Source organism: Pithys albifrons, chromosome 6 (assembly GCF_047495875.1).
Source record: "Pithys albifrons albifrons isolate INPA30051 chromosome 6, PitAlb_v1, whole genome shotgun sequence".
Lineage (NCBI taxonomy): Eukaryota > Metazoa > Chordata > Aves > Passeriformes > Thamnophilidae > Pithys > Pithys albifrons.
Window position 1 is genome coordinate 37,344,155 of NC_092463.1, and position 23,973 is coordinate 37,368,127.

Here is a 23,973-nt window from a genome sequence, read left to right on the forward strand (position 1 = left end):
ATCTGAACGTTGAACTCTTGAGTGAACAGCTATGACACAGGGTCTACAAGGGAGCCAAGGCTGAAATTTGCTCATCTACAAAGTTAGCAGAAACAGAACACGTGGCAAGCAAATTTGCCAAAAATCAGTTGGTCTGTGAGCAAGGGCAGAGATTCACAGCAGAGACCGGGGTGCCTGCAGTGAACTTCCACAGCTACTGGTGCTGCTCTCCTCTGCTTCCAGAAACCTGCTCTATCAGCAAGCTTGTCCAGGGTCTGCAGCACCAGTGCTGGGATTTGAGGACTAAGGGTTGCATTACAACCCCTCGAGCATTTGAGCAGCTAAACCCTTGCTCAGTGGTACTACATAACCGTGCACAAGGCTCTGCTTCAGCTCTGCTGTCTGGAGTCCCATCCTGACCCAAACGCAGACTGAGGGACGTTCTGCTTTTGTTTCCCAGGCACAGGCAGCAGTCAGATGGGGCCCTGGTGATCAGCAGGGTCAGCCCTGAAGACCTCGGCTTCTTTACCTGTATTGCCTCGAATGGACGTGACCAGGACCAGCGCCAGGTCCTGTTCCGACCTCTAGGTACTGGATGAATGGAGGCAAGCATGGCACGTGTGCACAGCAGTGGGAAACAGGGAGGGCTGTGCAGAGAACATGGGTTTCTAGGCTGGCCATGCCTCTTTGCTGCACACCTAATGTTTAATATGCCCTTGAGGGCAAGGGAAGAGTGAGTTATTTTCCCTGATGGTAATCTGCATGTGTCTAGTACACTGTGGTGCTCTAGGCACTGGGAAAAGGCATGGAGAGCCCAGGAAAGGTGACTCTCAGGACCTTGTTTCTGGGACACTGGTGTGGAATAGGTATAATAGCAAGAGAAACTGAGGAGATGGTTCTTCTGTGCATGTGACATGCAGGTGTCCAACTGGAGAAAAATGCTCTTTGAGGCCTCTGCTACTTGCCCTTGCTTGGGCAAAGCCCTTAGGAAATCCACATTCCGCATAGCAATGGTGGCATAGCCCCAAACATGCTGTTTCAAGGCCTAAGGACTTGCAGCTTATCATGGGTTGTGTTGGACTTTTCCCGTGAGACTTTTCCTACTACCAGGAGCAGCATGGCAATGTCTTACTGCTCGCATTGTTTTCTCTTCTGGTCTAGGAGAGCTGAGGATCAGTGGTCTTCTGCCAAGCATCACAGTACCTGAGGGAGGGACTGCTCAGCTTCACTGTACAGTGACTGGCAACAACGTGAATATAAGGTGGTCGAGGTAAACAAAAATGAGACTAAACAACTTCTGGTCCTTCTCTTCACAAACCTCATCATTTACATTCCAAATACTAATACAGGGTGCCTGCCAGGTATGGCAGAGATCACAGTTCTCTAGTGTCACCTACCCTTAAACAACTTGCATGTTACCAAAAAAATCCTGGGCAAGATCCCTGTGGGTTGGGGCAGGTTTATCAAGTTCGTGTTCCAGCCAAATAAGGAGGAAAGCAAACACTGAGATTTCATAGAGTTCAGAAGGACTGTGCTGGAAAGCTAGTAACCTAACAATAGCAAGAACTAAAATGAGTAATTAGAGGAGAACCTTTAGTTGCTCTTTATAAAACCCTCTCTGCCTAACCCTAACAAACATTTTAGCCCCTACAATAACAGCAGCTCTTCTCCCAGCTTCCTGCTACAATAGTTCTCTCCATGTACTGTCAAGTGGAAGCAAAGGAGATCTAAAAGTGTTTAATGTGAAAAGTTGTGTCCTCTTGATTGTTTACCAGGAAACTGAATTTGTGAAAGTGTTTGGTGGATTTTTTTCTCCTGTTTGACAATAATCAGTTCTGTTTTGGAGCATTCTTACAAAGTATCCAGAGAGGTGGACTGGTAATTGTTTAAATCCCTCTGCTCTGAGGGTGAGGACTGAAGTGGGCCATCTAACAAAGAGAGCTTTTCTTCCATGCATAGGTTGGTATTCGAGTTAACAAAGTGATGCACGTTTCAGAGTCTAAATGAAACCCTTTCCAGTGAAAAATATTTCATTTCATTGGTAACTAGGAGTGCATAGTTCAGGCAGTTTTCCTGCTGGGCACAAATTATTCCAGGAGGAACTGAACAGACACAATCTTGGTGTTTTTTTAAACTTTCAAGGAAGAGGAAAGAGGGCGCATTGCTCACTACCCCATATGCTCCTCAAGCAATATGCGCTGCTATCAATGCCAGCCAAACAAGTACTGCCAGACCACAACCTGGAGAGAGGGAAAGGCACATTGGATTTTTTCTTAGTCCTTCAAACCACAAAAATGTGTACTAGTGGAAAGGGCAATGTCTTTATAGGGAGCACACAGTGAGCTACCTCCCACACAGACTGTGGGCTAACAGATGCAGACTCACTCAGGCTCGTGTTACCACCCAATTGTAGGGACAGGTTGTGGCAAAAGGTTTCTTCTTCCTTCCTGCTGAATTTGTAAAAATTCACTGTTTTCACACAACACCAGTTTCCAAAAAGCACAAAGAACTCCTTAGCCCCCACGGGTGGAAATAGTGACACAAAATGTTTTTCACCACAGGAACGGAGTCCCTATGCGGGGGGATGGCCATCACATCCACCTGTCCCAGGATGGAAGCCTGATCATAAGCAATGTCCAAGAGGCTGATGAGGGATCCTACACATGCAGCGCCTACAGCAGCAGTAACTCTGTCAGTGCCAGCACGGAGGTGAAAGTGCTGAGGAGCAGCCCTAGCAGTGAGTACAGCCTGGCCTTCTTGCTTCTCCTGGCACAGTGCCTGTCTCTTATAAGTCTGCCCATTGTGTGCACCAGTCCACCATCAGCCTTGGGCTTTGGGGAGCAGCAGGAGCCTTTGGGTCATGTTACCCAAGGAGCCCTGCTTTCCCTGGGCAGAAAAGCAGAATGGTGGAAATGCCCCCAGCCAGGGCACTGGGAGCCTAAACAACATCCTGAGGCCAAAATACCGTAATTGCTTGACCAAATAGTTGGCTGCAAGATTTATAGCTGGACTGTGGCCTCTATTGAGCTGGCTTTACACAAAGTGTAGATAGAGCAGTGTCTTCTCTGGAGGTCAGCCCCAGAAACCGCATTCCTCTCCTGTATCTCATCAGAGGTATCAGTTTCATCTTGAAACTCCTCATCTTATTCTTGGTGTTGGACTAAATTTAAAACAATCCCCTTAGAACTAGTGGGGTGGAGAAAACAGAACATACTGTGCCTTTTGGGAGTGAAAAGCAACCTGAGAATACATTTACACCTGGTTCACCTTTTGCTTGGCTGCAGCTACTGTGAGTCAAGTTGTGGACTTGAGCAGAGAGTGCGTGGACCAGCCCCACCTCGCCAACTGTGACCTGATCCTGAAGGCCCAGCTCTGTGGCAATGAGTACTACTCCAGCTTCTGCTGCGCCAGCTGTGCTCGCCACCGCCCGCAGGCCAGCTCGCCACATCACCGCGGATGACAGACACCCCACAGCCACAGGTGACCCAGGACAAGGCTGAAGTCTGAACTGTATTCTTTCCCTGAGTGGAACTGTTCTGGGAGCTCTGTCCTGCTGGAGAGCTCAAGAGAGTGAATTGATCAGGGTGTAGTGGGTGTAAAGGTTCAAATGTGGGAGTCCCACCACCCTCAACTTCATTGTAAACTCCTTTTCCCCTTGTATGCCTTGCTGTACCTAATCCATCTCTTAAGGGTAGTTGCTATCATTCACAGAATATGATAATATTGGGAAAGTAAGGATGATGTGACTAGAGAAAGCAGATAACCAGCATGAAAGAGTGAGACACCAATTCTTACAAGCCAGAGAAAGAAGTGGTCTTAAAAAAAATAATCTCTGAAGTGTTTGAAGTTGGCCTGAACCAAAGCACTAATGAGGGATGAACATTTGTAATCCTGGGGAGCACTTTCCATCTAAATGCAAACAGTTAAATGGGAAACAGCTTGATGCATATAAAATTAGTGTTCAGGTTCTAGGAGATGACTAGTTCTAGGGATGCAGCTGTGATGTCATGTTACTGTAGCGGTTTTATTCCAGTAGACCTTTGACAAATTTCTAGTAGGGTCAGTCTGGTTTCTACTTGACTGTAGTCAGCTTTGGAGTGAAATGCAGGAGCAATGCTTCACAGAAAGCTTAAGACAAAATAGGAAACACTTTTATCCCTTCCTGTATGTTAGGGGTGATTTAGATGAAAATACCAACACTTAGCTGTTCTGAGATGCTGCAGTTGAAATATCAGTCATTCTAGGAAGGCCTAACAAGATTTTTTTCCTCTAAGCCAGAACTGTGCTGTTCAATTTATCGCAAAACTGGGGTTGGTGGTAGCGTTGCACTGAGTTTCAGCTTGGGGGGAACAAATAATATACACATAGACATACATGTGTAGGGGCATTAGACTTGTCAGAATAAAACTCCCCATGATCTGCTGTAGTCTCAGTTAAGTCTGGGAAGGTCTGGCTCTGCATGATGCCTGACAGGCTAGGCCTTCTAGATGCACATCAGCTGTAGCTGAAAAGCATCCTTCACTTCAAGACCAACACAGTGTAGCAGCAAGCATGAATAAGAGACTCGGAAAGTCTCAGGAATTAGAAGGGCGGAAGGTGAGATTGTATCAGGATTTGTTAAACCAGGAAAGGCACTTGGGAGTCTTCAGGATCTCAAACTGGAATTTCTGAGCAAAAACATTTTTTACAGCCTCCACAGTATTGTTCTATGGAAGCATCATCCCTGACACTCCCTTTGTTCCTCATTCCAAACTCTCTGCTGGGACTTGGATGGGTTGATCGTATTAATTAGCACCATTACCCATGTATTATTTGCATAGACGTAGCTATAAACTAGGAGATTGGTGTGTAGATGCTGATATTTTGGTCGTGGGGGGGTGGTGGATTGTTTTTTTTTACTTTTGTCTTCTACTGGTGTTACTTTAAGGCTTCTACGGATGGCAACTAATTCAGGGCTGTGCTCACACCACTCTCATCTCCTTCAGTCCAGACTCAGTACCCATCAGGGCAGCAGCAATACACAGGTATAAATCCTCAAGCTGACAGCCTAAGCTGATTTGTACTCTACGTCCAGTAAATCAGTTCAGATTGACCTAAAAATAAGAATTACTGACCTGATGATTGCACTCTCATCAGCACAGGTATGGCTTCAGAATTGGACACACTCCTTAAAGATGTGAACAAACTCAGAAGTCTAAAGCAATCCAGTAAAGGAGCAAGAGGTGACAGTCACACAGCTATTTGGGGCTGGGTCTTTCTGAAGTCTGAGAGATTTTGTTTGCTAGAGAAGACAAAACTATATATTTTGCAGTTAGGACCCTTTGATTTGATTAGGGAAAACTTCCTCTTCTGTAAAGCAGGGCAGGTGTTACAGTTAAGGTTTGAAGTAGAAATCATTGGTTATTTAAGAACAATGAAATGGTCCTGAGAACTTCAAATTGTGTTTGTACATGTTTTTGCATTTAACAGCTCAAACCAGCACCTTTTTGTTTATGTATTTAGGATATTTTAGTATTTTAATATATAGTGTGATTTTTGTCTTTTGAGAGCAAGGGACTGACTAATCACAGGCTCTTTAAATTCCTGTCTTATTCAAGCCCTCTCAGTTCCTATGTGGCAGGCATTGAGGGGTAGTCAAGGCCTGCAGACCTGCTCAGCAGCACGGCTAGAAGTTCATTGTGGATGTCTCAATCTTTTGTCCCAGTATAAGTAGTCAGTTCTATAAAATCTCTTTCTATTATGTCAGAGGTTCTATTTTTAGAATATTTAAGTTGTATAGTTATACAAGATGGGACCAGGAAGCAATTTCTCAAGACTTGTGCAGACTGTAACAGCCCCCTGCATTCTGGTGGGCAGGACTTTAACAGTGGAAGTGCTTTGGTTAGGGGAGGGTTTATTCTGATCTCCTTTCAGCTGTATAACCATGGCAGAAGGGTGGGATTAGCAGGCATGCAGTTTCCTGATTTAAATACATACTACCACTGCAAAAGTTAATTAATGGGTCTTTACCTTTCTTCTGTTTGACAAGATGAGCTTCTCCCTTTCTGCAGTCAAGTGGTTACCTGACTCAATGTTTACTTTTTTAATTTGAGAATCAATATGTTGGTTTTCTACCCTAAACAATTGATTGTAGGAAGTTCTTATCTCTAGGGCAGAAGGGTGCAGCTATACTGAGCTATTTTCAGCTATCTTGGGGCATTTCTGTGAAGGACAGGAAACTAACAGAATAAGATATACTTATTTTCTACTATAAACATCTACAAATATTTCTTCACTTTTTGGAAGCTGAAAAAGCATTGATACCAACTCAAATTCCATACAGAGTGTTTCCATTACTATTCATATCCTACGGAAAACAGGTAAGAATCTGTAAGGTACAAAGCTGCAGTTTTCTAGACTGTCTCTGTGAGACTCACTGTAGTCGTCTGAAAATGGAAGCTGCTGGCAGGCTCCAGTGTCAGGGCCAGACAAAGGGAGCATTTCTTCCCCTTCAGGTTACGGAGTCTGACTTTCCCTTGTGTCTAAACTGAAGTGGTATCCATAAGAATGCAGTGAGAACCAGTCACACTAACAGGGTAGATATGAGCTCACTGGAAGAACAGAAAAGGAGGGAAAATACACCATCATCTCATGGGAAAGAAACACAAAGTGAGTTTTCCTCCTTGCCCTTACTGAATGTTAGTGTCCCCATATTTGTCTCTCTGTAAATATTCAGTGATAGAAAAATACAGTGAAGCAAACCCAGAATCTGATGTTTTCAGTAACGCCGTCCATGTTAGAGCTTTAAATGGTTGTGGGGTACAAGGCTGAAAATTGAATCAGGGTGGGAAATAAAGCTTTCACAGACAGTGCTTCTACCACCAACATTTATTTCTGTTAAAGCAGATTATAAATCATCAGTACAAATATATATAACTTACATTTGCTTGTAAGGCCAAAGTTTAAAAGTAAAGTTAAAATGAGATGGTTTTCACACGTCACCAGAGGCAGAACCTGGACCAGCTGCAGCCTTAACCACAAAGTTTCACAAATCAGTGGGAAAAAATAAAACCAAAGTTAAAAACCTCTAAGAACTACTGACAGACAAACATAAAATGGTTTCCCAGGCAGTCCCAGGACAGAGATATGATTACAGTAAGTTGTCACAGTAGTGTTAGAACCAATAGATTAAGATAAAGAAACTGCAGCAATATATGAAAGGAAAAAAAACATACTATATAGAATACGTAGATTGATTCCAATAAAAAAACAGCAAGTTTTCCCCATGGTTTTCAAACCATGACAATACTGTTCTTTAATTTTCTTTATTTAAAACTACAATATAATGACTTATTGGTTGTGATTGTTGTTGCAATATGCTACTTACAATGAACAGATACAAGAACAAGCTAGAGCCCCTTTTTCCACACCCCCAATATTACTTACAATAAGAATCAGAGATAAATCAATCTTATGTACAATTTCTTACATCCAACCCCCATTTTTTTAACCTTTGGCAAGATTACTTACAACTCATACAGCTTTTAATATCCAACTATTTAAAATATTCTAAATGCATAAAAATAAAGATTTTGGCTTTACTTTATTCTTTACATATAATATTCACTTTGTTACTCAAAATGGAAGCTCAACTTTTTCCACAAACCTAGCTTTTGCTAAGGTGACAACATCCCACCCATATCCATCCCCCACCCTACCCTATTTTTCCCTGAGGGGGAACATCCAGGACTTGCAGGGCATCAGAAGGACACAGGTACAAAAATCTGCCTTCCTTTCCATGTGAGATGATTGATGTTTCTGCAGAACAGGCTTTGGGACTGGGTGCCTTTCTTTGCTCCATTCAACTTCCAGCTTTCCACGTGAGGAGGGAATACAGACTGGGGTGACTCCAAGATTCTTTTTAAGAACTGCACATTAAATTCTCTGTTTGTTTATATCCTCCCCCTAGTGCTCCCTCTTTCTAACCCATTTTTATTTAAAGGGACCTTTGGGATTATCAAAGCAAACTGATCAGAAACAGTCCCCTTTGCTCCCTTTATCCCTCTATCCTAATGTACAATTTATCCACACCCCCCACAGGACTGCTTAAAGTTCAATCTCAAATGTCTTCTGTAAATCACTTGAGAAGGGGTTGGTTGGGGAGGGATTAGTGCGCTGCTTTGCCTTGCTCTCCAGTGCTGCCCACTGTGCTTCGAACGGGTCTACCTGTGGAGCAGCGCCGGGAGGCTGGGAATGCTTGTCCTCGGCAGCCCATTTCCCACCGTCGACTCCGTTGAAAGCTGTGGAGCCGTTGTGCTGGGTGGGAGGGTTGAAGAAGGGACTGGCTGTGGCGCTGCTGCTGCTGCTGCTTTCGTACTGAGGGAGCGTCTGCTGTTTGACCAGACTGGGGGACTGATGTGGGTGGGCTGCTGGAGTGTGGCTTGCAGTACCAAAGACGTTGGCTACCATCTGGGAAGGTGTGATTCCAACCACAGGGACGCTTGGGGCTGCATAGGTCATCCCATTTGCTACAGCATAGGGCTGAGCTGGAATAAATGCTGGCTGCATGGGTGGTACCACACCCACCGGCACAGGCTGAGGCGCAATGAAGGTGCTGACTGGGAAGGCTGGTGCTGACTGGGAGGCTGGAGCTGATGGAGGAGCCTGGAGCAGTGGCTGTGGGGCTGGGGCTGAGGTTGGCTGCTGCTGAGCTCTCACAGTCTTTGAGACCTCTTCTAACCAGCGATCTGCCTCTGAGGGAGTACGTCTGTGATTTCCTTGGAAGAGACTTGGTGAGGCTGCACCTGAGGAGGTGCTGCTCCATTCAGTGCCTGGGAAGGAAAGCATGGGCAAGTCACTGATATTTCCACTCCTCACCCTTTTATCAGTCAAAAAGGTTGGAAGGTATACACAAGAACAGACAGACCTCTTCCTGCCATGACTGAAAGACCCTACCAACACTGGAAGCACCTTTATGCATCCAATGCACTGTTCCATTCTAGGAAGACATTTGTCAAGAAGAGGTAGACAAGAGCTTCTTTTGCTAAAATGCAGATTTATGGGTGTTTTTCTTCATAGGAGACATCTGAGACTTTAGGGCACGCAGGAGAGCTGCAAAGATCCAGGCCATAGCCACTGGTTCCTCTTACAGGGGAGTATCAGTTTCTGAATGTACAGCTCAAGACTGGTGGACTTAGAGCACAAAGCCGTAAGAAACTGTTCTAAAGACAAAGTCTAGTACTCTTACAAGGCCAAGCAGAACCTACCATTTCACTAGCAAAGTTTCTTCTGTGGAGTGGCTCTTACCTTACACAGTGTAAAACTGCAGAAAAGGCCTGGAGGACAGACTGAACTTATTAAACAGGAGAAATGAACCTCTAAAACCTTTAAGCAACCAACTTAATCCCTCCTTATGTATATTAGTGGAAAGAACACAAAAATCATTTGGTACACAAATTCTTTCCCCTTCCTACACACACACACACACACACCTTCATTACTTCCTTTTTAAGCACTGACTTTTCTAAAATGCTGCCAAACTGAGTTCAGGTTATAAACCCAGAACCAGCGAGTTCATCGCTTCCCTCCATCCACTCGTGCAAAAGGCTACTACTTCCGGCTTTTGTTACTGTTCCTTCCACTTGCCATTAAGTGGCACTGACAATTGTCTCAAGGGCTCAATTATGCTTTTGATCCAAGTTCTTATAGCAATGCACCGGATCTACTTCCAATCTTACCAGTGACCATGGCTGCAGCTCCAGTATGAGCAGCAGGAGCATGAGCCCAAGGATTGGTTTCACGAACTGGCATAGCTGTGGACACTACAGCAGCTTGGGATGGTTTAGCAGCAAGCACACAGAAGGCAGAGGCAGTGCCATTAACTAAAACGGGAGCAGACAACATCAGTGCAATTAATTCATGCAAGGCATGCACATGACTGCAATATTAGTGGGCCAGGTCATAACTATCAACATACAACAATTTTAGACACTTCCACATGACAGCAGTTTGAGTAAATTGGACAAACAGGACTGACAGTCAATAAAGGTAGTAAACTCCATTTCACCAAGTCGACACTTAAGAGAATTGTAGGATGGTGAATTTTTATGTATTTTAAAAAGCCGTGATTTCTGATGACCAACTGAAGGTAAATTTTTTGGTTTTATAAGGAAGAGATGCAGCTCACCAGAAGTCACTGTATGTTAATTTTAGATACAAAAGAAGAACAGAGATACAAAGTAACAATAACCACATTTAACATGGAGTGGTTCTTTTTTCACACAACTTGCATAAAAACATAGCCGTGACATGAAGATTAGCAGCTGTTATGAGTTCTACAGTTGGCATCTCTCCACAGCTCATCTAAGAATTTGTGTGGAAAATAGTAATTGTGGTGGCACAAAATCGTTTCTCTTGTGAGATTTGGTTCCTATGACACACAATTGGTAAGGTTTTCGCAGTTCAGGAGGGCGAATGTTAAAATAGCCATTATCTCAAAGCCAGTCCCTTTTACAGGTAACTATCGTGTGGTAGGTGCATGAACGCTTTGGGAAAAACAAAACAATAGAACTGAACAGACAAGATGAATAAAGCATGACACATTCACTCACAATACTGGTAACAGGACTTGCACAAGAAATTAGGACCATGTGTTACTGGAAAGCAACATTATGTACATTCAAGCCTACTCCAGCGTGACCGCGGCAAAGAAATCACAAACCTTGAAAGGCAGGAGACTGTGGTGCGACTACTGTCACTGGTTTTGTCATGGGGGCTGAAGAGAAAGGATCTTCTGATGGTGTGCTGAAAGCACTGGTGATCTGAGAGCACAGGGCACTAATGCTGTCTGTTTCCCCTTCTACCTCAGGGACTAAAATGTAAACAGAATTCATTTAATTGGAAGTTTGAAGGATACAGAAACGATTTACAAATATCAATGTGAAATTGAAATATAGTTAGCTTCCTAATGTCCTGGATGTTCCTGCTACTGATTTGCATGACAGCTTTTTTAAAAATTACTATTGAAGATGTGACCTGAAATAGAACACCACATTAGTGTACTTTGTGACTAAGTCAAGAGGGTAAGGAAATCACCATTCCAAATTTAAAGGATGGTCATAGCAGACAATAAAAGGGTTTTCTGTATGTTTTGCAGAGATATAAATATTTTAGTATTAAAGTGGTAAACATGTAAAGGATTTGGTATTAAGATTTGCACTCTGTGAAAGGAAAATACTTATGATAGATTTAAGTGTTCCAACAACATACTACAATAACTACATGAAGTTTAAATGTGCTGACAGCAATGCAGAGCAGCAAGTTAATTCTGGAGTTAGAATGTTCATCGTTCCAGTTCAGCAGTAGCCGAAATCCCCAGCTCCTGTGCTAGAATCATAAAAGCAAAAGCTGAATGCTCAAATAAAATGGACACTCAGTTTTAAACCAAGTATCAGCATCATGTGGCTAAAGTAACATCTGGAGTAAAGCTGCAGATGTTCTCATTATTGCTAACTGCATTGTTTTTCAAAAGTACGTATCATCAGTCCTTCATTGCACAGAACTGACATGAGCAGGCATAATCAAGCACAAATAGTGTAAGAAACATAAGATGTCTGGACACAACATGCACCATATCTAAAATTCAGGGGGAGGCATGCCCAAAAATTTTTTCTTTGAGGGGTATTCCAATACAGTGCATGTAGTGTGACAGTAAGCAGCACCGGCAGTCGCATATATGGGAACATGCATCAGAAATGTTCTGAATAAAGTTCAGGTTGCAGTGTGCTCAGTGAGTATCACCAGTGAGCAGTGCACTATTATTGTAAAACTGAGTGCTGCTCTTAAAGCATAGGTCACTAAACAAGGATTATAAGAGAAGTCAGACTAAGTTTTTTGTTGAGTTTGCCATTGCCACAGTGACTTTTATTTCAAAGCACAGAACCCCAAAACTAGCTCTGTTGCCAAGTAAGAATACAGCTGACCTGCAGGACAACCTAGCTAAGGGAACTCTAGGACATTATGCCAGGTGTTTATGTTGGGATGACTAGAAAATCCCACTACCATCACATGGAAACTGTACCACCTAAACAGTTACATTTCTTCTAATGCAAGGTGAAAAGCAATTTCATTACTCTCAAAAAGAATTCAGACAGGCAGAAGGACAGACAAGCATCACATGATCCCTTGACAGGGGTTAAGGCCTTGAAGGGATTTGTCTCTCAGGATTTCCTGACAGTAAGTGGAAGAACTGGTTCAGTGACTTGGAGGGAAAAGTCAGCACCTATAATCCACCAACACCCATTTCTGGAGCACCTCAAGCTGTGATCCAGTATTTCAGACAGTGATTAGAACTGTTAGTCTTTGGCATGTGGACACTGCATTTGAAATTCTTGACTATTCCCAAAGCAGAATTTTTCTGATGCGGTGATGTTTGTTCATGAGAAATGGTAACACGAGGGAGGAAGAAGGATTTACTAGAAAAGAAGGAGTTATTTGAAGCCACAGAGAAAGAAAGGAGGAACAGACAATTTAAGGTAATGTTTCACTGGACCCATTTGGTTTTTACCTGCGTTTTTCATGGGGAAATCAGTCTTCCTTTGCACTGTTGAAGGTAGCTCATTTATTCGCAAAGACAACTGGCGTTTAAAAGGAGACATCTTTTGGCTAAGGGCAGGGAAGCCCCTAAAAGACCCTTGCCTGGCAAGCTGCTCTATAGGGGCGTGCCTCCGTGGGATAGCGTGGGGATTGCTCATTTCTTTATCCAGAGAGGCAGCGACTTCAGCAGTAGGAGAGGTGGGTGAGCCAGAAGAGGGGGCAGTATTGTTTGGTGCAGCACCTGGTGCTACTGTTTTCACTTCTGTTTCAGCTGCTGGAGGAAACAGCATGAGGTTAGAAGAGTAAAGCACAGTACTGTTCAACTGCCTGCCCCTACTCCCATTCATTTTGAAAAGAGAAATTGCAAGAATTTGCATAACTAGTACTCTTCCAAATGAGTTTCTAAGTAGCACAGCAGAAAACTCATTTCTGTATACCTTCATGGCCTTCACTATGTCACTTTACCTTCAACCAGGCTCCACAGCTTCCTAAGACTAGCCACTTCCCAGGAATGACAGCTGTACGTATTTATTCCTTCTAGCTGTTCCTGAGACCCCAGTTCTAGAAATACTTGCAGTTCATTTTTGAGTAAGACTGAAAAAATGTATTGTGTGTCTGAGACCTTTACTTTGCCTCACACAGAGCCATGTTGAAAACAGTACTATGAACTGCATTAAGTGACTTAGGGTGGCATAGCTCAGTAGCAGCAGGGAACAGAACCCAGCCCTGAGACCCTCTTTTAAAAGCCACCTCCCGGCCCTGCAGAATCAGCAGCAGCAGCCAAACACACTGCACAAGCTTTAGCCGGCCAAAAGTAGCAGCAGCACTTCAACAGCTTAGGCTGCACACAGCACTCAGGCTGCAGCTCCCCAGTTCCTCTAGGAAATAACACAATAGCAATGGGGATTTTTCCATCTCCAGGAAAACTCTCTCTCACTGACTTTGGGGCTTATCAACACAGTAGGACAAGGGAAAATCTCACTATCCTGATGTGAATTCTTATTTTACCTATGTGGTTTTCCAAAAGTTTTAGGAAAAATAATGACTATATTTGACATATCAGCAAAATAACTGAAATCTGGTAAAGGGAGGAGTCACACTAGAGATTTCTGAGGAGCTGGAATGGTAGGAGGAACTAATTATGTTGTCTTGCAAGCTTCAGTACCCATGAGTTGCAGCTGCTCGTTCAAGTGAAACTTTTCTAATCAGTCTTTCTTGGAAAGGATTTCACACACCTTCATTGAGTCAAGACTTTGACTCATGCCCTCAAGTAACAAAGGCCTTGTTTTTAAGCTTCATTTAGCACATTCTAAAAGTAACGTATGGGAACAAGCAGATGGATGACGAAAATGAAGATTAAAGTTTTGCAATCAAGGAGTAGCATAAAACTTGCTCTGGGATCCTCTGAAACAAAAGTTTGACTCCACTGTAAAGAGAATTATGAACAATATTTATAATACTTATTTTTTGCTAGCTGTAGAACTCCAGCACTTGTAATAAAACTTGAGTAACAAATTCTACACTTCCGTTTCAGAACACTAACTCCTCTCAAATCAGTTAGTTACTAATTTTGAATGTAATTAACAGTGCAACAGTTGTGTGTTTTATGGGGAAGAGGTGGTTGTTTTGTTCTGTATTTTTTTAGAAAGCATTCTATGATTGATCTGTTCTTCCCTCATGCAGTATTACTATACACATACACTCTGTAATCTGACTTAAAAATAATAAAAAAAAATTTCTAAGAAAAATGCATTTCATTTTCTGTTCATTTACCATGAGCTTTAGTCATGTCTGGAAAACTTGTCCTATTTTTAAATAATTTTCTATTAAAACCTTTTAGTATGGTACCTACAGTTTTCCCTGCCATACAGCAGGCTGACAAAACAAAGCAGAAGCAGCTATCACATATGAAGCCACTCGCACCTTTTCTAGAAGAGATGTAGGAAAATGCACTCTGAGTGAATCTGGGAGCGTTTTTCATCTTGTGAAGTGACAAGAGTCTGGGAATATGATTTGAACATCACAAGGTTCAAGAGAGGGAATGCCATAACGACATTAAGCCTCAATCCTTGGACAGACCTCAGTGCTGGTTTTGCTCGCTATAGATGATTGTTTAAGTTGTACCCCATACCTTTAGCATCCGGCATCTGTCTCATAACTTCCTCTCTCTCTGCTTGCTCAGTAGCTGTAGTGACCCTGAACGACCCCTCTCTAGTGAATGTGGTTCTGCTGGCATCAAAGGTGGCAGTCACTCCACACTCCTTCTCTCGCTTCTGCTTTCGCTCCAGGCACGCTGCAAATGCACAGCCCACGGCATGACTCAACCTTTCCCCCTGTACGAGACAACATTGCATCACACAGTAACTGGAACAGAAACATACATGTGCTTCAAGCATCGCAAAGTGATAACCTGCCTTTGCAAGATGACCCTAATTCAGGCATTAAAGAGAACTACTGTAATTGGTCGCCTTTAGTATGGCTCTAAAATTAAACCTGGTACATAAAGACACCCAACTACTAATGTACAAGCCACGTTCAAGAAGGCTATCTGGGAACGAACGAGATTGTTGGATAATCTGTTTAGTTGAAGTGCTACTATGATGGTGGTATGATAATGTGCTGTACTGCTCCGTTGCTTCTGGATACATCTGTGCATAAAGAAACCCTCTTGAAGCCATCTTAAGGTGTAAGTCCTGAAGGACAGGTAAGTGCTATTCTTGGACCAAGTTTAGGAGGGCTCAGGGAGACACAACCTTTGTATGCAAGTGTGAAAATTAAAAGCGCAATGGTGACTACTTACACCCCTTAATGGCCCTGACCAAATGCACCAGTTAGGAGTGCCTTCTGAAAAGCACATTCATTATTCACCAGTGAGGTCAAAAGGATCCACTATCCAATAACTGCAATAAGGAAAGGAAATTCAAGTTGGAAGAAGTCCGGTAACCCAGCTGATAGGGCAGCTACAGCTGAGTCAGAGACACTATTGCGACCAGTAGCTCAATTCATCTATCATAATCAGCAAGTGAATTGACCTCTTACTCACAGAGGAAAACAGAAATGTTCCAGTTCTAACTTAAGTTTTACTGGGAATTTCTAACTTCATTATTTAAAGAGAAACGGTAATTATCAAGTACCATTGTTCTGAACATGCAGCTCTGTGGCATTCACGCAATGAATTTGCATGATGTTTCAAGCACTCTGTTACAATAAAGGTGAGAATCAACAAAAAGCAGATATAGGGAAACGCCAGACCAGGTAACTAAATAACTTACTTAAGTCTACACAGCAAGAAACTGATAAAGGTAACTTACTTTAAACCTTCTACTCAAATCGCGTCTATCACTTAGAAGCAAACAGAATGCTAATTTAATTCAGTTTAGCTCCACCCTTAAAATTCAGATGACTTTTCATTCAAGAAAACATTTGCATACAAGAAACTGCATTCAAAACTAGTCGGTATTTACTTTGATTTTATCCTGTAAAAACTGTCATTGCTGTTTCAATTTTTGGCTGTAAACATTTTCAGATGAGAAAATTTTCTGTCTATATTCTTAGACAAGTAGTTTCCTTCTGCTAGAACTATCTGAGACTGACTGCATTCCTTTTATACACATGCTGAGCACCATTTCTCTCCAGAAGACACCACCAGAGAGGGATGGCAAATAATTCAGATATAGGGAATTGGAACTAAAATAATTTTCAAGGAATAAGTAATATTTCAGCATATTGCAGTATTCCAGGTACTCAGTTTTTCTGACCTTTAGTTCTAGCTAGCAGCTGAAGTGTTGGACACACACCACATTAAACTTACCGTGTCCTTCACAGCCATAAAGCAGTGGCATATCCAGCGTCTGGTTGTGCCATCCCGACAGATGTACGAGAACGCCCGGTCAAAGTTCCTGTCTGGTGCGCAGAAAGAAACCTTCTCTATTGTCTGATCAACTATAAGATCCTAGAGCGAAAAAATCCCCCCGCACAGTAAAAGAAATGTGAGGACATATTGAAAAACACTTAAACAGTCATTTCTAGTAGTACCTGCACAAAGATGAGTTATATTAAAAAGAAAATAACCTGATGTGGCTATAATTATCTGTCAACAAAGTCACCATTCAAAATCTGTTCCCCTTATGAAACAAAAGGAACATATGACATTTTCCACCAGCCACCTTTGGTAGAAGTGTGCTAAGGCACCAGTTAAAAATTTAGGGATTCAAACAATTCCTATGATCTCTCCTCTAGACCATGAAAGCACACATTTTTGTTTTATTTTATTTTTACGGCAGATCCATAGTCTTGCAATCACAAAGTCTTTACTGTGGTTAAAACACACCATTGAAACTTATGGGAATGGTCTTTAAGTGTGAAAAGGTCTAGCAGCTTCTACAAAAAGAGCAAAAGTTGATCTGCCAAGTAGCTAAGTAAGGATGCAATAGAAAAGCACCAGCAGCACTGGTTGTATCAAACACTGCTGGATTTAATCCCATATATTGATGGAAGTGTTTTAAAAAAGGAGACAGTACAGTTAAGACTATACCATCTTCTTTAAAAGTTATTTTCTCAACTTTTTTTTTTTTCAAAATTGTTTCTTCTGGTTTGTGCCTAGTACTTGACACCTCTGCGGATGTATTCAACCACCAGGAGGCAACAGTATATTCTCTTTTTTAAATCTCAAATTTTTCATTACCTCCAGAGTCTGCACAGCTTATTAAAATTCAATTTGAAAATATTACATATATGCAGAACATTTCTACAAATAAGGTATTATTACTTTTAAACGAGGCAATCAGTAGACTGAGGTCACCCACATCAATAAGTTTGTGTTAGAAACTGAATTCTTGAGAGAGAGCAATTTTAGCACTGATGGACCATACCATAACAGCAGCCCTGGAGAAGTGTAGCCACAGAGCAGATATTTGACAGGCAGTACTGCAGAGGGATATGAATTATCTCTGCCTGCCAGTGTTGGCTTGTAGAAATCATCTTTTAGGCTGACAAAGTAAGTGTTAAATGATAAGAATATAAAGCAAATTATTTCAGACTGATGAGAGTTAAAACTGTTCTGATAGCCATACGATCTTTTACAATACTAGTACACTTGTGGTGGTGAGCCTGAAGCTCTTATTTCTAATTGCCTACATCTACATAAAACCGAGATTAATTTCCTCTTACTTGCACACAGGTGCCTTGGTGGTACATACTGTGCTATTTCACAAAATAATTGTAATTTCACAATAAAAAAATAAAACAATCTAGAAGGATGCCACAAACACGTCAGTCTTCCACTTCAGACCAGCAGCTTAGATATTAGAGATTATCCAATTGGATACACTCGGTTACTATTTAGCTTGGGTCTGAAGGCACAATTTAATTTACTTTCTTCACTGCATTCTTGGAAGCTCTTGTTCTTTCAGACCCATTCTAGGATTTGGATGTAATGAAAATTATTTTGATTTATTTATATATTGCAATATTATATTGATTAATGAGTTTTCCTATGTATTACTATTGCAACCTTCTGCAGTGGTGCAGAACAAAATCAAGTGGGACTCTCCAAGTTCACTGTGAACAGAACTTATCAAGGGGAAAAATGGTTGTTCCAGTAAATGCAACAAAAAATATTCTGAGCTTGTGCTACACCTGCCAAGTTTTATAAAATCTGTCTTGAGAATAGTGTGGAGTTACCTGGGAAAATAAATAGCAGGCATACATATGTTTACAAAGCAAGAAATTATTAAACTAATTATACACTTCAGTCTTCCTTATAAATACCAAGATTTGCATTAACATAAAGATTGGTGTCCATCTGAAGATATAGCACATACATTATTATAGAGAGATTTAAAACTTTTGCCCAGGGAGATCTAACCTTTGTTTTCTCATCTACAACTCTGAGTCCATCCGCCGAAACCCACAGGACTGCTTTGACGGCCTTCTTCCCAGACTTTCAAGAAAAGAAGAAAAGGAAAGAAAAAAAAACAAAATAGCTTTATGCCAACAGCAGATTGCTTCCCCTCTCCAAGAACCATAACATTAAGTGTAGATGAAGTCCACGGTCAGTAGGGTGCCCAAAGCTCAATCCAAGTTGCAAAACATTCAGAGAACCAAGCCAAAGCCAGTATTTCAGAAACAGCACGTCGTGGGGATGGGGAGAGGGCACAGGACAGGTGAGGCAAAAATAAAGTGTACATCCACTGACAGTAAAGAACTCAAGACTGACCAAGTGGGTGAAAAATTCCACTAGTCAGAAGACACTAATTCATAAGGAGTTACACCACGGGTAGCTTATTTAGCACAAGTTTAAACATAGGAAAATTCTTACCTGATATTTCCACCAGCCCTATCCTCTGCCCCAGTAGTTGCATAACAGAACCATGGCATCACCTTAAACCAGTGTTAAAGGCACCCCAAAATCATCAGGTATTGTGTGACTCATTAAGCTCATAAGCCTAATGCTAAAATCAATCATCCAAACATGTTTCACTGATAGCTAAATGTCAAATCTTGGGAAACAGGCAAAAAATACGATTTCTTAGTATTTGGTGTGTGTGTCTTGAAAAAGCAATGGTGTGTGGCAGGCTGATGCAGCGGAGGAAAGGTCTGGCTTTTATCCAACACATGACTGTGGGAACTCTCAGCTGCCGCAAGCTGAGGGTAAGTAAAAGTGGGAAACACAGGAAGGCTTCAGAAGCCATTAAAATTACAGATTCTTTCTAGACTGTTTACTTTTCAAGGGAAAGTTACAGAAAACAGTATAAACACCATATTATTCTGAAACTAATTCATTCAGAAGAAAATAGGTCACCACTGGTTGTTAACTGAGAACTTCTACTAGAAAAATAATATATTTTTTAGCATGTTACTTTCATTCACAAGCCCCATATTTAAGCAGTTAATAAAATATTCTCCCCATAATATTTACTGCAGCACGGGGTTTACACAGTTTGTGGTTGTAACGGCACCCACCAGAGACCACTCCAGGGAGTGAAGCAACAACAACAACAACAACAAAAAGGATGAAGGGGTATCAGCTAGTGGCTTCAAGCAAGAATTGCAATTGTTTTATAGGTTTCTTTAATGGTCAATTGCAAATGTCTACAGTTTATATTCTTTCAGCAAGTAATGGAACAAGGACACGTTCTGGCACAAGCTACCACATGTTCCAAGTCTGCAATGCTGATTTTAACGCTGTAAGAACGAATTATCTTCGAGTGAAAAGGCTCCAATTATATCACATTGGTTTCATTCTCAGAGAAAGCAGCAAGTGTGAAGAAAAAGGGCCTGGCAGAATTTCTGTTTGTTTTTTGGGGAGGAACTATCTGTCCCAGTTTTGGAAGCAGCAATGACACCCCGGGCATTTTCAAAAAGCTTGGTGAGAACAAAGAATGGCACTGACTTGCAGAGAAGAGTGTTTAAAGAGAAAAGAGAGAAAATAAGCACAGCATGAAATCAAGTTTCAGAAATGCACTTGCAGAAGCAAGTTTATAAATTACCATCCCAGTCTGGATACCCCCAAGAAGGTTTAATTCAGAATCTGGAATGCCTAATGGAAAGAGTATAATTCCTAATGGAAGACATACTTCAATTTATCATCATATGTGTTAAAAAAATATTGCATCATTTAAAAGCCACTTCTAATTTTTAGTCTCAAAAGTATTGATACCCACAAAATATAGTCTGTATTTTCAATGTTCGGCTAGCTTCCACAGCCTGAAAGTCCCTCTTACTTTCAAACAATTGGTTTGTAGAGGTCTGTCTCCTTAAACTGTTTTTAAGAGTTTCAGTTTCTTATAAGCCATTAATAGTCTTAAAAATCTTTTTTTTCAAGCACATATAAACAATCAAGAGAAAATAATGTCTGCAGGTAACTGTTTGGTTTAGATTACCATCATTAGAACAACAGCTCCACGTCTTTCCCCATAAACAATAAATACCTTCTTCCTACAGAAACTGTGAGCAGTTCCTGAAGTTTGTACTAAAGTCAAGTTTAACTGAGCTGGGTACTTCATAAGGCAGTACTGATCTTCACCTGCTATTTTACTAAATAAGGATTTAGAAATATCTAACACTTGAAGCTTCGTGTTTCTCAGAATAAAATGAAAAGACTAAAGGGCTTTCTAAGTTCTCTTTTCCCACTGGAAACATAAGTGTCCACAAGCAAGATAACCAAACATGGGTTTGTTACACTAAGGGAAAAAGAAAACACTTTCATCCCTCAATTCCTTCTAGATTTATGGAGAGTGTTGCAGTGCTTTGAAAGGTTAAGTGCTTACAGTGCACCCCAAACCCATTACTTCAACTGTTGGGCAATGAATGATTTTCCCGTTTACTGAATTCTCACCTTATCTGTGCCTACCAGTGATGTATAAAGGAACAGACTTCTACAAATCAATTTATATTTATATTGGATATACAAATCAAAGTACTGTTCCATTATGGGCAGGATACTGCCAAGTAAATCATGATTACAAAGTAGAAAAGAGCATTTGCACTCCTGGCACATAGTGGACAAAGATCAGACCAGATGCAAGATACTGCACAGGAAGTGAACTCCAGCACAGGAGTGGAGCTTGCGTAAGAAACACTGAAATGTACAGGCAACTGCAAACACAAGTATTTAAAGCAAATGGCCAATACCCACTGGAATGGTATGGTCTGAAATGTACCAGCCAAGGAACTCATCTAGAGATTCAGAGCAGTAGCTTGTCTGCATATTCTAGAGTTTTTGGGTGACAGCACTGCCTGAGGAGAGCCACATGTTGGATCAACTCCCGGAAGCCTGATTTGCCAGTGCTGAGTCAGCATCGATAGAAACCTCTCTGCTCAGCACTTCTAGGAGGTCAGTAACCTGCTGCAATACAAGATTCCTTATCTGGACTACTTTCAGAGTCCTCAGACATCTCCAGGAGGGTGGGTGGGCGGGCACTCATCCTGTCACACACCAGGCCCAAAGACAGAGCAGGACCATGGTCGGCTGGGCACAAAGCAAACCTCACTGACAACCTGGCAACGCCCTAGAGATGGGCATCCACCAAAGAGAAAGCAAATGCTCTACTGTAAGCTGGAAAATAATGTTTTAAGGACACCAGAGCAGAATTAGAGTTGCCCAATATTGCAATTTTGCAATACTTCTACATGGTTTCTAATATTTCTGCCCATTTTATTCTGTCCTGGGATTTAGAAACAGCTCTAAGATGTACATGGAGTCGAGGTATATAGCAAGAAAGTTTTTTCATTTCAGATTCCATGTAAAACATTGCCTGATGAGAAATATTCAGTGGAAGCAAAACATGAGAAAGATCACCAAATCTGTACTACTACACATTACAATGGAAAAACCTTAGTTTAAAAAAATGAAAACCTGCCTAAAAAGGCAGTTTATTTGATAACTGCAGAAGCCTAACCCAGAGCTATCAATAGACATCTCACTTTTATTTAAAGTAAAAAAAAAAAAAGGCATTTTTCATACTAAACACTTGAACATTTCCACACACATCCATCTGACAAATCCATCAGATTTACCTTTTATAGGGAGAAAAATATGGACAGGGAAAGCAGCAAACATGTCTACACTGACTTTCTGAAAGCTGATAACATGCTTTAAGTAGCTCTACAGTTTGGAATAATATATTAATCCCAATGCAAGGCATCTGGGGAGAAATTATAGATGAGACAGCCAAAAGACATCAGAGTTATTAGTATTTCTCAATTATTAATAACAGAACAGCTGTTCCTTTTTTTGCAGATTTCCCTAGATGTGGCCTACTGTTGTAGGCCAAAGCTGTAATAAAGGCATGGCCATAGTGGTGCTGTGGGGATATCTAAACACTATGGATTTCAGTGGTTTCAGTGCTAATTAATGAAATTCACAGGTTGAAATAGAAGTAGATCGTTTTCTGTCAAAATATTGTTAACACAAGACAAATCAAATCTACAATGCTGTGGTAAAGCATCAGACTTCATTACAAAAGCAACTAAGATGCAGTAGGGAAGATGGAGTATTTAAAAATTTAAGAAGTCAAAGAAAGATTTTCATCTAAATGGTATGCAAATATCTGTCCTTTTACATCTCTGCTTTCTTAGGTACCCCAGCATAAGTTAACAACAACAAGCAGAGAGAAAACTAAATATCTGATCAGGTTGAGGCAGGGGGTTTTCTGTTTTCAATGTAGCGTTTTGGGTTTCAAAGCACAGCATGTTTTGACTCAGTCTTTGTAGATTCCAGCTCTTAAATTTCCTTTGTGCATAGGAACAATCTCACCAAATGGACAGATCTGCCATCTACTGTATTTTAGGCCCGCACCATCACTACACTTTAGATGTTTGCCTTCCCAGATCACAGGAAGAAAACAGAACCGGGGAAACAGCTGTCCCTGTGTGGCACGTATCCCCATCTGAGTGAAGTGAAAAAGGATCAGCTGAAAAAACTTCACTTACTCCCCAGGCAAAACCAAAACAAATCCATGACCAGAGAATAATCTTCAAAAGACTCCAGTATGTATGGATGTTACAAACCTGTTAGTTTCTACTTAAGCAAAGTTTCATTTTATAAAAAGATACTTCAGAAGACGTATCTTAGATTAACTCCAAACAAAAGCTAAATGAAAATGTTTTATGGGAATTTTAAACACAGAGGCAGGAAACATAAGAAAGGTAAGAGAGAGAGTGGCCTTTCTGACTTGAGGAGATGTAGACAGCAGGAATAAAACCACCCAGATGACAGTACAGCACATTCTTAATGACAAAGAGTTGCTTTCCTTCTTGTCTAAGACATTGTCCTCGTGAAAACAAGAGCAATGACAGAAACTGTAAACTGAGTTGAAATTAGAAAAACATAGTAGGTAAATGCCTAGTTTCATCTTCACATACCTTTGAACTAGGACTGTGCTCCAAAAAGGAAGGTTTAAGAGACAACACGCTGCTTTCTCCCAATTCTAACATTTGGAGACCTCCTCATGGTGCCAGACAGCCAAGCATGAAGTACTGACAAGGCACACGCCTCAACTGTTCTGCAGGTATTTGCCCAGGTGATGTAGGTTGGCACAAGTTTAAGGGTTTAAAAGGAAAATTCATATGTTTTTCCAGAAGACCAAATCACTTCAGAGCACGGGATCTCTGATACAGTCCATAGAGATTTAAGTTTCTGTTTCAGGTTACTTTTTAAACCGTAGTCTTACTTTGATCCCAAGTCTGTTTTAGATGCAAATATTCTGAAATGGATTTGGAAACTCTCAACACCCTGATTTTATGTCAGTGCTATACCAGGGATGTAACTCCTTATAGTGCAAGCACAAACAAGGCATTAAACTTACTTTTCCAAAGAAGCCTTTGAAGAACTTCCTTTCCTGGAGGAACAGGGGGGACAAGTCGAGCGCTATTACTGTAGGTAGCTAAAATGTCCAAGGGTTTTCAAACCAACAAGCA

At 41.3% G+C, this 23,973-nt stretch overlaps 2 protein-coding genes across 21 annotated transcripts in view; one reads left to right on the forward strand and one right to left on the reverse strand.

The window, feature by feature from the left end:
- Positions 1–7,918, forward strand: part of PAPLN (papilin, proteoglycan like sulfated glycoprotein) — a 51,584-nt gene extending 43,666 nt beyond the window's left edge. For all 3 annotated transcript variants that reach the window (XM_071558262.1, XM_071558263.1, XM_071558264.1), the window contains 4 exons: positions 440–567; positions 1,141–1,249; positions 2,541–2,716; positions 3,264–7,918. In XM_071558262.1, the coding sequence (XP_071414363.1) occupies positions 440–567; positions 1,141–1,249; positions 2,541–2,716; positions 3,264–3,439 (589 nt within the window). In that variant the 3' untranslated portion in view covers positions 3,440–7,918. The remainder of the gene's footprint in view (positions 1–439; positions 568–1,140; positions 1,250–2,540; positions 2,717–3,263) is intronic.
- Positions 6,829–23,973, reverse strand: part of NUMB (NUMB endocytic adaptor protein) — a 92,232-nt gene continuing 75,087 nt past the window's right edge. For 10 of the 18 annotated variants that reach the window (XM_071558265.1, XM_071558275.1, XM_071558266.1 and 7 more), the window contains 8 exons: positions 23,862–23,894; positions 18,419–18,493; positions 16,364–16,504; positions 14,684–14,885; positions 12,524–12,826; positions 10,679–10,828; positions 9,696–9,839; positions 6,829–8,789 (listed from right to left, as the gene is read on the reverse strand). In XM_071558265.1, coding sequence (XP_071414366.1) covers positions 8,065–8,789; positions 9,696–9,839; positions 10,679–10,828; positions 12,524–12,826; positions 14,684–14,885; positions 16,364–16,504; positions 18,419–18,493; positions 23,862–23,894 — 1,773 coding nt within the window. In that variant the 3' untranslated portion in view covers positions 6,829–8,064. The remainder of the gene's footprint in view (positions 8,790–9,695; positions 9,840–10,678; positions 10,829–12,523; positions 12,827–14,683; positions 14,886–16,363; positions 16,505–18,418; positions 18,494–23,861; positions 23,895–23,973) is intronic. The other 8 variants (XM_071558276.1, XM_071558278.1, XM_071558277.1 and 5 more) reach the window with 8 other exon arrangements.